The sequence below is a fragment of the Gracilinanus agilis genome, chromosome 3 (genome assembly GCF_016433145.1).
Source record: "Gracilinanus agilis isolate LMUSP501 chromosome 3, AgileGrace, whole genome shotgun sequence".
NCBI classification, from domain to species: Eukaryota; Metazoa; Chordata; class Mammalia; order Didelphimorphia; family Didelphidae; genus Gracilinanus; species Gracilinanus agilis.
In genome coordinates, this window is record NC_058132.1 from 505,173,265 (window position 1) to 505,185,923 (window position 12,659).

At 39.3% G+C, this 12,659-nt stretch overlaps 1 protein-coding gene across 1 annotated transcript in view; it reads right to left on the bottom strand.

Annotated features, from left to right (window-relative positions):
- LAMP1 (lysosomal associated membrane protein 1) overlaps positions 1 to 12,291 on the bottom strand; it is a 28,558-nt gene extending 16,267 nt beyond the window's left edge. The window contains exons 1-4 of the mRNA XM_044670510.1: positions 11,845 to 12,291; positions 1,768 to 1,886; positions 695 to 917; positions 427 to 582 (exon numbers count right to left, since the gene is read on the bottom strand). Coding sequence (XP_044526445.1) covers positions 427 to 582; positions 695 to 917; positions 1,768 to 1,886; positions 11,845 to 11,899 — 553 coding nt within the window. The 5' untranslated portion in view covers positions 11,900 to 12,291. The remainder of the gene's footprint in view (positions 1 to 426; positions 583 to 694; positions 918 to 1,767; positions 1,887 to 11,844) is intronic.
- Between the last annotated feature and the right edge of the window lie 368 nt (positions 12,292 to 12,659).

Here is a 12,659-nt window from a genome sequence, read left to right on the forward strand (position 1 = left end):
TCTCTCTCTCTCTCTCTCTCTCTCTCTCTCTCTCTCTCTCTCTCTCTCTCTCTCTCTCTCTCTCTCTCTCTCTCAGAGCTATGAAAGAACTGGGAAGGAAATTAACAGCTTGGAACAAGAGGTACAAAATGTTACCCAAGAAACAAATTTAGAATGGCCCAAATAGAAACTAAGAAGATGATGCAAATTCCTCAGCATTTTACCTCTTTTAATCAACATGCACCAACCCCAATTTGAATGGCCAATTTAGCTGAAAGAAAAGGGTGGTCTCCTTAAACAGAGCAGTCTGCCAACTTATTCTCTGACAATACGGATGCTTATCCATTAATTATTTTACCCAGACATAGGGCAATATAGCCATAGTAATGTTTTGTCATTGCAAATAGATAAATGATACCAGTAGTTTGAGTAATTAAAAGCACTTACCTTCCTTGCTGAAATTATTATTTGAAAGGTATGCCTGAATCGTGACATCACTAAGGGTAATTATCACATTACTCATAGTTATCTGGTTACCGCTCATACATCTGTACTTTTTATCTATGTCTGCCTGAATATCAGTTTTGGATTTCACACTCAGGTCTGTATAATGACAAAAAAAAATGCATACATATACATAAAAATGCTGAAAATTTTCCTAACAGTTCCCTCCCAAAATTTTCTCCATTAGCCAGTCAAATATATTTATTTTTACCTTTGGATGCTTTACTTGCATTAGGGAAGAAAGTTGCATCTGACAAGTTATAAGAGAAACTTAAGAGCTGAACTTGGTAACTTTGAGTAGTCCTGGTGAAATTCATAGACAAAATATGTCCTTTTCCAAAACCAATTTCTAGGACGGGATTCGAAGCATTCTCTTTACCACAACTGCTGCTGTCCAATACTGCTGCATTTTGTGGAAGACTAAAAGTTGTATTCTACAAAAAGACAATTACATTGAAACTTTGTTTAAAATAAAGTTTAAGTAGATACACAGGTATCATCTGTACCTGTGATTTGTTGGGAAGAGTTCACTCCTAAGGGAACTGTCTTCTACACCAATGTAGATCCAGCCCTTGCCCAACACACAGGGGTAGGATAGGCCAGAGTGGGGGGACTTGAACCCAGGTTTCTCTGATTTCTAAGGCTGGCTCTTTGTTGGCCAAAGTACCTCTCTCTGAAAGACTCCCAAGTCAAAAATATTCAAAATTAAACATGTAGCAAAAAAAAAAAAAAAAAACATGATATAAAATGGTTAATTATCACAAGTTTTAAACCATAGGCCTTGATATATTAAAAGGAATGTCATTAGTATGACATTAGAATAAGTAAAAACATGAAAAAATCCCAATGTTACCTGCCAATAACAATCTGTATCATTTTCAATTACTGATACTTAGAGAACAGTGAATAAGATTTAAAATGTAGTAGATCAGCTGCTGATTTATTATTTTTTTTACAACCTACTTTTCTCACTGAAATGAGAATACCCAGAAAGTGCAGAGCAGACACTCATCAAACCATCAGCCTAAAGAAGAGCCACTTTCAAATAGAGAGCTACATCCCAATTAAACTCTTCCCAGGGCAAGGGAAAAAAAATTTTTTTTAAATATTTCACATTCGAGCACACTTTCATTTTAGTCAAAGAAAAATTGATTTAGGAGTAAGAATGGTCATAGCATCAATAAGAGATGGCAAAACAAGTAGAGAGAATTAAAAGTAAAACCTGGCTCTAGTGAAGGTTAAAAACACAAGATAAAATTCAATGTTTCTTGAGTCATTACTTACCCCAGGACCACTTTTAGTGGTATAATTCATAAAAAAGACAGCAGAGAAGTTAGCCATTATGCAGGCAGATTCAGTGCCATTTTTCACCACAAATATTGAAGATGCAACATGTATGAGTCCTGTTGACAATGGGGGGAAAAAATCAAGAACTCAAATAAAAACTACCTTTTTGAAAACAATTCATTTCAAACCTGAGAGTTTTTTTTCCCCCAGACAATCAGAATTTAAGACCTGGAAGAAATGTTAGCAGTCACCTGATACAATCCATACATGAAAGATACCCTCTAGGTTCTTTTACCTATAATCTGAGTTCTGCCTCTGGGGCAAATAAAACCGGTTTAATCCCTCCCTTACTTGACAGCCCTTGAAATACTGGAATTAAAAAAAAAAAAAAAGGAATAAAGTGCAGGAGGGATTTTTAGATACTATAACACAGCTATAATGTCCCTCCCAAGTTTTCTCAAATATAGGTCCAGTTCTTTCTACTGATCCTCATGTTATAAACTCAGTCAGGCCTTTCACCATGCTAGCTGCCCTCCCTTTGGACACTAATTTATCAATCTTTTAAAAAAATTATGATATTGAGAACTGAACATAGTACTCCAGATGAGGTCAGACAAGGGCTCAGTACAATAAAATTATCTCCTCCCCATTCTTGGAAGTTATGTCCCTCTTACTGTAGCCCAAGATTGCAAAATCACCCTTGCTGGCTCATATTAAGCCTGTAGTTCACTAAAACATCAAATTCTTTTCAGAACTGCTGCCAACCCACACCTCTCTCATCTTTTATTGGTGGACTTGATTTTAAATAACTACTAACTTACACGACTTGACATTTATCCCTAGTGAATTTCATCTTTCATTTGTTAGATTAAGCCCCAGGTGCTTATTCTGTCATCAAGTCTGTTAGCCATCCCTCCAGCTTTTGTAGTTTCAAAAAATTTGATGAGCATCACACACAGCCTTTCTCCCAATCATTAATAAAATGGTTAAACTGTACTTTCTTCCCAATCCCAGATCCTGGGGAGACCTCCTGCCATGATAACAGTGAATAATTTACCATTATTCTAAGTCTAGAATGCCAATCATATGGGCAAAGAGGTGGCCCACTGGGACAGAGCATTGGGCTTTGAAATCAGGAAGACTCATCTTCCTAAATTCAAATCTGGACTCAGGCACTTACTAGCTGTGAGCCTCTGGGCAAGCCACTTTACCCTGTTTGCCTCAGTTCCTCATCTGTAAAATGAGCTGGAGAAGGAAATGGCAAACCACTTCAGTGTCTTTGCCAAGAAAACCCCAAATGGGGTCACAGAGAGTCAGAAAGTACTGAAAGGACTTAAAAAGAATACCAATCAATTTTTAATCTATATATGATTATATAACCCATGTCCTCTCCACAACAGTGCACATTATCTTATCAAAAGTTTTATTAAAATCAACAGTAACATGGCATGGTAATCAACTATGAATGACTTTGCTATTCTGAGCAATGCAGTGATCCAAGGCAATTTCAAAGGAAAAATGCTATCCACCTCTAGAGAAAGAACTCTTGAAATCTGAATGTAGATTGAAACATGCTTTTTAACTTCCTTCCTTTTTCTTTTTCTTTTGGTCTATTTTTCTCTTTTGCAGCATTGCTAATGTAGAAAATGTTCTGCATGATTTCACATGTATATAATCTATATTGAAGTGCTAGCCTTCTCAAGGAAGGAGGAAGAGAGGTAGGGAGAAAATTTGGAACTCAAATTATTTTTTAAAATGTTAAAATGCAATTGAGAAATTGAGAAAAATGCAATTGAGAAAAAAAAATAAAATAAAACATTTTAAAGAAAGTTCTACTAAAATCCACATATAAACTATACCCACAACAATCCCTATATCTATTAGTTTCAGTAATCTTGTCAAAAACAGAAATGGGGTCTCTACATTGGCAAGTGTGACTTGTTCTTGAGGAAGCCATGCTCCCTTTTTGTAATTACTGCTTCTCTTTCAGGTAGCTACAATCAACCACTTTTTTTTTTTAAACCCTTGTACTTCTATGTATTGTCTCATAGGTGGAAGATTGGTAAGGGTGGGCAATGGGGGTCAAGTGACTTGCCCAGGGTCACACAGCTGGGAAGTGGCTGAGGCTGGGTTTTGAACCTAGGACCTCCTGTCTCTAGGCCTGACTCTCACTCCACTGAGCTACCCAGCTGCCCCCCACCAATCAACCACTTTTTGAATGAAATTCCTCTTAACTGAAGTCTAGCTCATTGGTCCACAGTTTGTAAGGTATGTATTCTTCCCTTTTTTGAAAACAGAAACAATATTTGCCTTTCTCTAATCTCATGTTGGCTCCTATTTTCCATGATCCAAACATCACTGAATGTTGCAAAATCACATCTGCCAGTTCTTTCAAAAGTGAAAAAAAAAAAGTTTATCTAGGCAATGCTCAGTTATCAAGAGTAATAATTCATCAAGAGTAATTAACCAAGTGATCTGTTACAAGTTTCTTTGTTGTCATTTCTAGGGTAAAGTTCATTCTCTTTTAAAGAAAGAACAGAAACAACTTCTTTCTGTGTAAGTTATCCCATTTTTAAACATCTCAGCTCATTTTGAGGTTTAACAAACTATTTTTTAGTTTTATTTTTTTCCTCAAACTATTTTTTAGAGGTTTAAATACACCTCTTCTGGTTATCTTCTGTTCCTGGTAAGTTTCATGTGCATCGAAATCAATCTTTTTTAAAAATTTCCATTTTTCTTCCTGTTGGATCTTCTTCATTTCATTCTTAAGCATCTCTAAAAACCCTTCCAGTCTTTTGACCTCATCATCATTTCAATCTGCCCCCTAAGCCATTTCATTAATGATTTCAACTGATAAACCTAATGGCCTTTCTCAATCCTCATCCTTATCGACTTCTCTATAGCATCTGACACAGAAAACTTTATCTACCTCCATGCTACTCCTCTCCTTTTCAGGGATTTTCATGATACTGCTCTCTTGTTTCTCCTTCTAGCTTTCTAACCATTCCTTTTGTCTCCTTTGCTGGACTACCAACCAGGAAGCTCTCTTCCCTTTCTAAGTTTTCTCTGCTGGTCCTGCATTGTACTTCCCAACCACTCCCCTCAACTTTTTGGATTCTCTAGTTTAATAGAGTTCTAAAGCCACCTTCTAAATGAAGCCTTTTCGGACGATTGCCCTTCCCATTGAACTTCTCTTCAAAATTACCTTATCTCTCTTTTGAAAACACTTCTCTGTACAACCCAAGCCCCCCTGGCTGTGGTGAAAACCAGATGTACCAAGTCAAATTCCACACCACATCCCCTCCTCAAATCACCAGGATAGAGACATCCAAGAGGCTTCAGAAAAGGACTGTTGTAGAAATCACATATCCTACACTACAGACCATGGTTGTATTCAAAAATGAAAAAAAAAATAGTTTATCTAGACAATGCTCAGTTATCAAGAGTAATAATTCATCAAGAGTAATTAACCAAGTGATTTGTTACAAGTTTCACTGAAGGAAGGGTCCCACCAGCTGTAGCCAAGAGCCCTGAAAGTGGCAGCCTCCCAGTACCCAGCCCCATGCCCAAAGCACAGATGCTGCAGTTAACATCTACTGAAGATTCAGAAAATTCTCAATAAAGACCTTGAAACTGTCGAAAGATTCAATATCAGAAATAATGATTTTATGATTAGAAATGACATTCAAGATCCACAGAGCTATGGCTGTTTTCCATCTGTAGTGAAGCTGAAACCTAAGTTTGTTGTCTTCCCCATTTAGAATTGAAATTCTTGAGAACAGAAACTATCTCTGCTTTTCTTTATATCCCAACTGTTTGGTAAGCACAGAAATGCATTCTTTCCTTCACGTAGTTACCCAGAGATAAATTCTGAGGTCTTTCTGATAGCAGCAACTTTTTCACTCTGGTTTTTGTATCACCAGCACCTAGTAGAGTACTTGGCATGCAGGAGGTGCTTAATAAATGCTTGATAAGCTTTATTTACTCAAGTTCAACAGTGGCCTGGAGCCAAAATGCATGAGAATTCTCTAGATTGCTGCTCTACCTTTTGATCAGTCAAAGAGTTCTAATTTCAGTCTTTAAAAGGGAGTGAAGCTGGAATTTAAATATATTTCTGCCATCTACATTTCCCAGTCCGGTGAACAAGATACTGACTTCTTTGTTTCAGAATGAGGTGGTCCTTGTCCCACAATACATATACTATAATAATGGTGTTTAAATAGTGATCTCAAGGGTTCAGATGGGTTGGTTGTTCCTAAATTAAATGATCCAAGAACTAAGCTTGAGTGCTAATGCCTCTTTGAAAGTCTGATTTTTCTAGAACCACAGCTCTAACAATGCTATGAGCTGGGAGATAGGATTACTTTTCAGGTCCCTCTGGGTTCTAGAATATGGAGACAGTTGGTGGAGCCATGAGTTAAAATCCAGCCCAAGATGCTTACTAGTTGTGTAATCATGAGCAAAGTCACTTAACCAGTTTACCTTAGTTTCCTAAATTGTAAAATGAGAATAATAACAGCACCTACTTGCCAAGCTTGCTATGAGAATCAAATGAAATATTTGTATACAAGCATTTAACAGTGGTCTGGCACATAGTAGGCATTATATAAATGCATAGTTATTTCCTTCTCCCCCTAAAATTACTGTAACCAATCTTAGCAGAATAGTACCTAAACTTAAAGCAGGCTCTGAGTGACAGTGGCTTTGAGAGATCCTCTAAATGCAGAGAAAAGTCAACCGAGTACTTAATACATACTGTTGTAATAGGCAGGGGATATTGAGATACTATATCGAGACAATACCAGAACATGCCTTCAACATTCCTTGTTTTGTAGGCTAGATATATGTTCTCTTAAAACTGGATATAAGTTCAAGATAGCCCATTTCCTTCCAGAACCTCCAAATACTAAATTTTAGTCCCAAGATGAAATAACCATTGAAATCACTCAGACTTTCCCCCCCGCATCAATTACTACCAAATTGACTTAAAACATCAGAGAAGGAATACTTAAAAAGGTCATTCTAGAACAGTCCCAAATGGAAGGATTTCCTATCTAGTTGTCTATGATTGCAAAAGTCCCATTGTGCAATAATACTTAATCCTCTTTATTTAAACTAGGATGGACTGTTCTTCCTATAATTTGATTAGAATCAAGAACTTCTTGTTTAGAATACAATCACAATTAGAATGCCTGAAACCAGGAGAGATGGAAAAAAGTTACCTGGCAGAAATGTTGGTATAAAAATCAATAAAGAACAAGAGAAGCAGAAGTCCTGGGTATTGGTCAATGTTCTAAAAGTACCCTTCCAGTGTGACCTTAGATAAATCACTTAACTTCTACAAATATGTTTTCTCAACTGTAAGATGAGAGGTGGGGATTAAGATGAGCTCTATCTCACCCTTTACAGCTCCTGAAACACTCAATTCCCAAACTCTGGGATATCTAAACGTTAGAATGCTTGTGGATACCCATTTAACCTCACAAATTTGAGAAAGGTTATCACATCTATTAACTATGTACATATAACCTTTCTAAAAAATAAATTTACAAGTAAGTCACATCAGACTATGTATATTTCTTGTCAATATTGCAAATACGTTGGGGCAGCTGGGTAGCTCAGTGAATTGAGACAGGATTGAGACAGGAGGTCCTGGGTTCAAATCCGACCTCAGACACTTCCCAGCTGTGTGACCCTGCGAAAGTCACTTAATCCCCATTGCCTAGCCCTTACTGCTCTTCTGCCTGGGAGCTAAAACACAGTATTGATTTTAAGACAGAAGGTATGGGCTTAAAAAAAAAAGGAAGAAATATTGCAAATACTTTGTACAAGCATTTATGCTTAACTTAAGTGATACAAATCTTTTTTCCTACAATAAAATCTCCCAAATTCATGTAACTATAGGAAAATATTCAAAATAAAAATATAAAAATATAATAAAATAAAATAAAATAAAACATTCCAAATTATTTCAGAAAGCTTGCTAAGGCAGTTTTATTTTTATTTTTTTTTAACCCTTACCTTCCGTCTTGGGAGTCAAAACTGTGTATTGGCTCCAAGGCAGAAGAGTGGTAAAGGTTAGGCAATGGGGGTCAAGTGACTTGTCCAGGGTCACACAGCTAGGAAGTGTCTGAGGCCGGATTTGAACCTAGGACCTCCCGTGTCTCTAGGCCTGGCTCTCAATCCACTGAGCTACTCAGCTGTTCCTCCCCACTCCCCTCCGGCCCAAGGCAGTTTTAAAGATATCACTTAAGTAACAAAATGAAAAATACTTCCACTTTTTTTTAACTCTTACCTTTTGGCTTACTATTGATTTTAAGACAGAAAAGTGCAATGAGATTAGGATTTGCCCAAGGTCACATTGCTAAGAAGCGTCGGAGTCCAAATTTGAAACCAGCTCCTTTTGACTCAAGGCCTGGCACTCTGTTGTGCTACCTACCTGCCACTGGTAATATACTTCTTTTTTAAAACCCTGGTCTTAGAATCAATACTAAGTGTTGGTTCCAAGGCAGAAGAGTGGTAAGGGCTAGGCAATGGGGGTTAAGGGACTTGTCCAGGGTTACACAGCTAGGAAGTGTCTGAGGCCAGATTTGACCCTAGGACCTCCCATCTCTAGGCCTGACTCTCAATCCACCGAGCCAACCACCTGTCCCCTGGTAATATTTCTCTAACAAAATTTAATAGCTTTATTAGATTTAGAAAAGTTACTTTCCTCCTCTGAACCATAATGAATCCATAATTTTGGTATAGGTATTTCTTCCCAACTGTATACATGTCTCTTCAGGAATCCTCCTTGAAACATTTACCCAATTCAACCTAGGCCTTTCTATGAGCTTGTTATTTTTTCCTAGGGCTGCTGGATCTTTTCCTCTCAGGATATAATCACTCATGACCACTCACTCCTTTTCCTGTTAAGTGTCTTTTATGATAAACTAAGAAACTGTTTAGAAACCAAAAGGCAGGAAAAGGAATCTCTTCCCAGTCTATGAATCAACAGGAAGAGAAATTAAGACATTAAGTTAACCTAATACTTCAATTTTAAAAATGCTGAACTAGCTGCAATTGCCTATTTTGTTTTTTGGGTGGCTTTCCCAAAACCACACATTGCAAATAAGTAAAATATCCAAAATTATGTAATTGCTTGTTTTGTGAATGTATTTGAGGAAGAACAAGTCTGAAAAAATATTTAAATAAATCTATTGTTAGTGGTAAATGTGCTTCTAACCTTCACAAAAATATTCCCTTTGTGTATACAGTATAAAAACAAAATCCACATGTACACAATTCTGAAGATCATATGCACTTCAGCTCAAACGTCTAAGATTGTATTTTTAATAGAAAAATTGATTCAACTCTTCCTGCCTTTTGATTTAAGTTTAAATAAAAATGTACCCTAGTAAGAAGGCCTAGCCCATTTGATTTCCCTCAAGGAGGGGAGGGGGCAGCTGGGTAGCTCAGTGGATTGAGAGCCAGGCCTAGAGACAGGAGGTCCTAGGTTCAAATCTGGCCTCAGACACTTCCCAGCTGTGTGACCCTGGGCAAGTCACTTGACCCCCACTGCCCACCCTTACCACTCTTCCACCTAGGAGCCAATACATAGAAGTTAAGGGTTAAAAAAAAAAAAAAAGAATTTGCTATAATACCTCAAGGAGGGGGAAAAAATCCAATCATTTTAAAAGAACATTCTTTAAAAGAAAGAACAAGAAAATTCTTAAGAAAATTATTTGAATTGGCCAAAGTCTTCCAATTGAAAATAAATGCTTATATAATTGTTAAGCTTATCCAAGTACCAGGTAGAATGCAATGCAAGCAGTGAATGCATAATAAACAAATGCACAAAAGGAAAAATGCAAAAACTATGAAAAACCAAAGAAGGTATGGTAAACCTATGATAAGAGTAGGCCTTCTCTTTCATTTAAGAAAGGGTCAATTGGTTTAGTTTATTCAAAGAATGGTCTTAGATTAGAAGTGATTACTGTAGTCAGGGGAGGAATATAATTTTTTTCCTTTTAATGTAACTTAAATAAGCTTTGCTTTTGCTAGGCTACATTTCATTTAAATAAAATTCATTTGATTTTTTAAAAATAAATTAATTTTTAAAATGGAGTGTGAAAATAAGATTTTGTCAGCCTTCCTACTGTAATGAAGCAATTCAACCTATATTATCAATATATTAATTTATGGTCTATATTTGGAAATATGTTATCCTGTTTCTAGATAGACCAGATAAAAGTTTTATAAATACCTGGAAAACCAGATACTTGGGGATCTGTACTCTAATCTAGTACTCAACCTTTCAAGAGGCTGCATGGGTATTAAGGCACTGAACTCATGATCTTACTTCTGAATTCAGCCAAGGCAATAAGTCATTACTTCATGAGCAAGAAAAGGTTTTCTCCCATCTTCTTCTAGTTTTGAAAAGAAATAATAGGAAGAATGAGTTATAATGCTTGTAAGCATTTCTAATAAAATACAGCAGGTTCTGTATTTGTAATACGACAAAATAGCTGACTTGTTCAAACAACTCCACTTGTAACTAATTACACATGATGGCAAGGTTCACCAGTCACATGCAAAGGTTTCAAGTTTACTACTGGAACAAGGTCATCATCTTTGTAGCTCTAAGATTCAGAATTAAGTTATTTTACTCAACAGGCAACAGATTTAACATGTGTATACTAGGTGGTAATTTTTGATCCAAATAGGAGATGGTTTAAGATATATTTCTTATGTGTTAACATATGCACACATATACATACATTCCACATTGCAAAAAAAACCACATTTTAATTACTGATTTATTCTTACATCTGAGAACTTAAAAGTAATATCAAAGCAGAAAAAAAGGACCACCATATAGGTAGGTTAACAGGTGTTTGTGTATGCACTGGGTCTCTTTTGTTTAAAACATGTTTTATATGTATTCCTGATGTAATTAGGTTATAAATATTATTACCTGATTCCATTCTCTACTCCTTAGTGTTTCCCAACAAGTTCTAAAGATTCATAACTTGCACATATTGTTTGAAGCTGTCACATCTAAGTCAATAAGACAACAATTTTTTTATATAGTGCTTTTTCTCCAGTTCACAGAAGCAAGCAGTGAAAAGTACTGTCCCAATTTTACAGCGTAAGGAACTCGGGATCAAAAAGACTTAAGTGACTTGACCAAAGGACAGGTAGTGTCAGAAGATTAGAAACCAGGATCTCATGACGGCAACCATTATGGGAAGCTGCCTCTAGCAGAGAAGCAAAAGAGCACACCACGCAGGTTATAATATAGGACTCCTAATTTTGATTTTTAGAACCCATGTATCTCAAGGCTAGGTACGAAATCTCAAAAGCTCCCAACCCAAGATTAATTTGAATTCATTCGAATTTTAAGAACAGAAGAAAAGGAAGGGGAGGAGGTGGTGTTGCGAAATCAAAGGGCCAACTCCAAGAAGCCCTGGGAATCACTTCCAGGGCCTCTCCCTGGGGAAAGCCACAGCACTAACTTGAGTCACAACAAGCAAGGTTGATTTCTCAGGCAAGATCTGAACTTCTTACAGTCTGTAGGCACAGGCCCACACGTTTTCATTTTCTCTTGGTCCGGTTTACCAAGTCAGCAAATTCAACTCCCTTAAAACCAGTGACCAATCCATAGACAAAATACGAGCCAAGAACTTAAAAAAAAGTTTCGCATTAGTTTAAACCCTTAACTTAAAACGTTCTTCATGGGTGGTTTGCAGAGGCCAACCCTGAAGCTCCAGTCTGGACCCCTTTCCTCAGGCTTCCGAGGCCTGGTATCGATCGCCGTTGCGGGGGCTCCAGAGTCACAGAATATCCGTCTACGCTTTAAGGCCTTTTCCTTGGTGACCCCCCCCACCCCCCACAACCTTCTTGTTGCCGAAGTCGCACCCCAATCCCCTGCTCCCGCAGACTCTGCCAAGGCCAATGCCGGCCTTCAGGCCGGAGAGAGAAGACAGGCCCGGCGCAGGGGCCTCCATCTCTATACCGCTCCCCCCACCCCCGACCTGCGCTGGTCCTCTCTCTCGCTGAGGCCCGTGCCCCTCCCCGCCGCCTCCATCTTACCCAGAAGCAGTAGGAGCAGCCGCTGGGGCGTCCGGGCGCCGCCGGGTCCAGCCATGGGCGCAGGAAGGAGGGACTGACGGACGGACTGACGGACCTGGGGTGGGGGTGGGGGGCGCGCGCCGAGCTGGCCAAGAGCGGACTGGGGCGCGGGACGCGCTCGGGGAATAAGCCGGGCGGCGGTTGGTGGCGACGACGACAATGACGGTGGCAGTGGTGGTGAGAGGCACCCCGACCTGCTAACCGCCGAGGAGGGGGGCGATGGCAGGAGGGTAGAAGGGAAGTGGTGGATGAAGAAACGAGGGAGGAAGGAAAGTGTTGGGGGGAAGGTTAGGGGTGGAGCGGGGAAACCGACGTCCCAGCTAGCGAAAGAAACCCCTGACGCTCCGGCAACCGCAGCTCAAGGAGACCCCGGTGGACAGCTTTGCCGATCATGTGACCGCCGCAGCGAGACCGCCCCCCCATCCCCCCACGCTGTCACGTGAGCCCCTGCGGAGAAGGCGAGGAAGTGGGGGCGGGGGTGGAGAACTCTCGCGAGATATCGTGATCTGTGGCCGAGACCAGACTCGCTTGCACTTTAAAGCTTGGATCTCCAACGCTATCGCCGTTATTCCTGCCCGAGGCTTCCTGCCTTACCAGAAATTTCTGTTCCCTTCTTTCCCCTGGGGTGGAGGTGGGGAAGGACTAGGCTGAATTCCGGGGTGGGTGTATCTTGGGGACTGCGGAGCTTCGCTTTCCCGGTACGAGGGTGATCTCTGCAGACTTAGTGGCTCTGGGAATGGGATGCGAGAAGGGGGCGCATTTTTTCCTGCGATCCT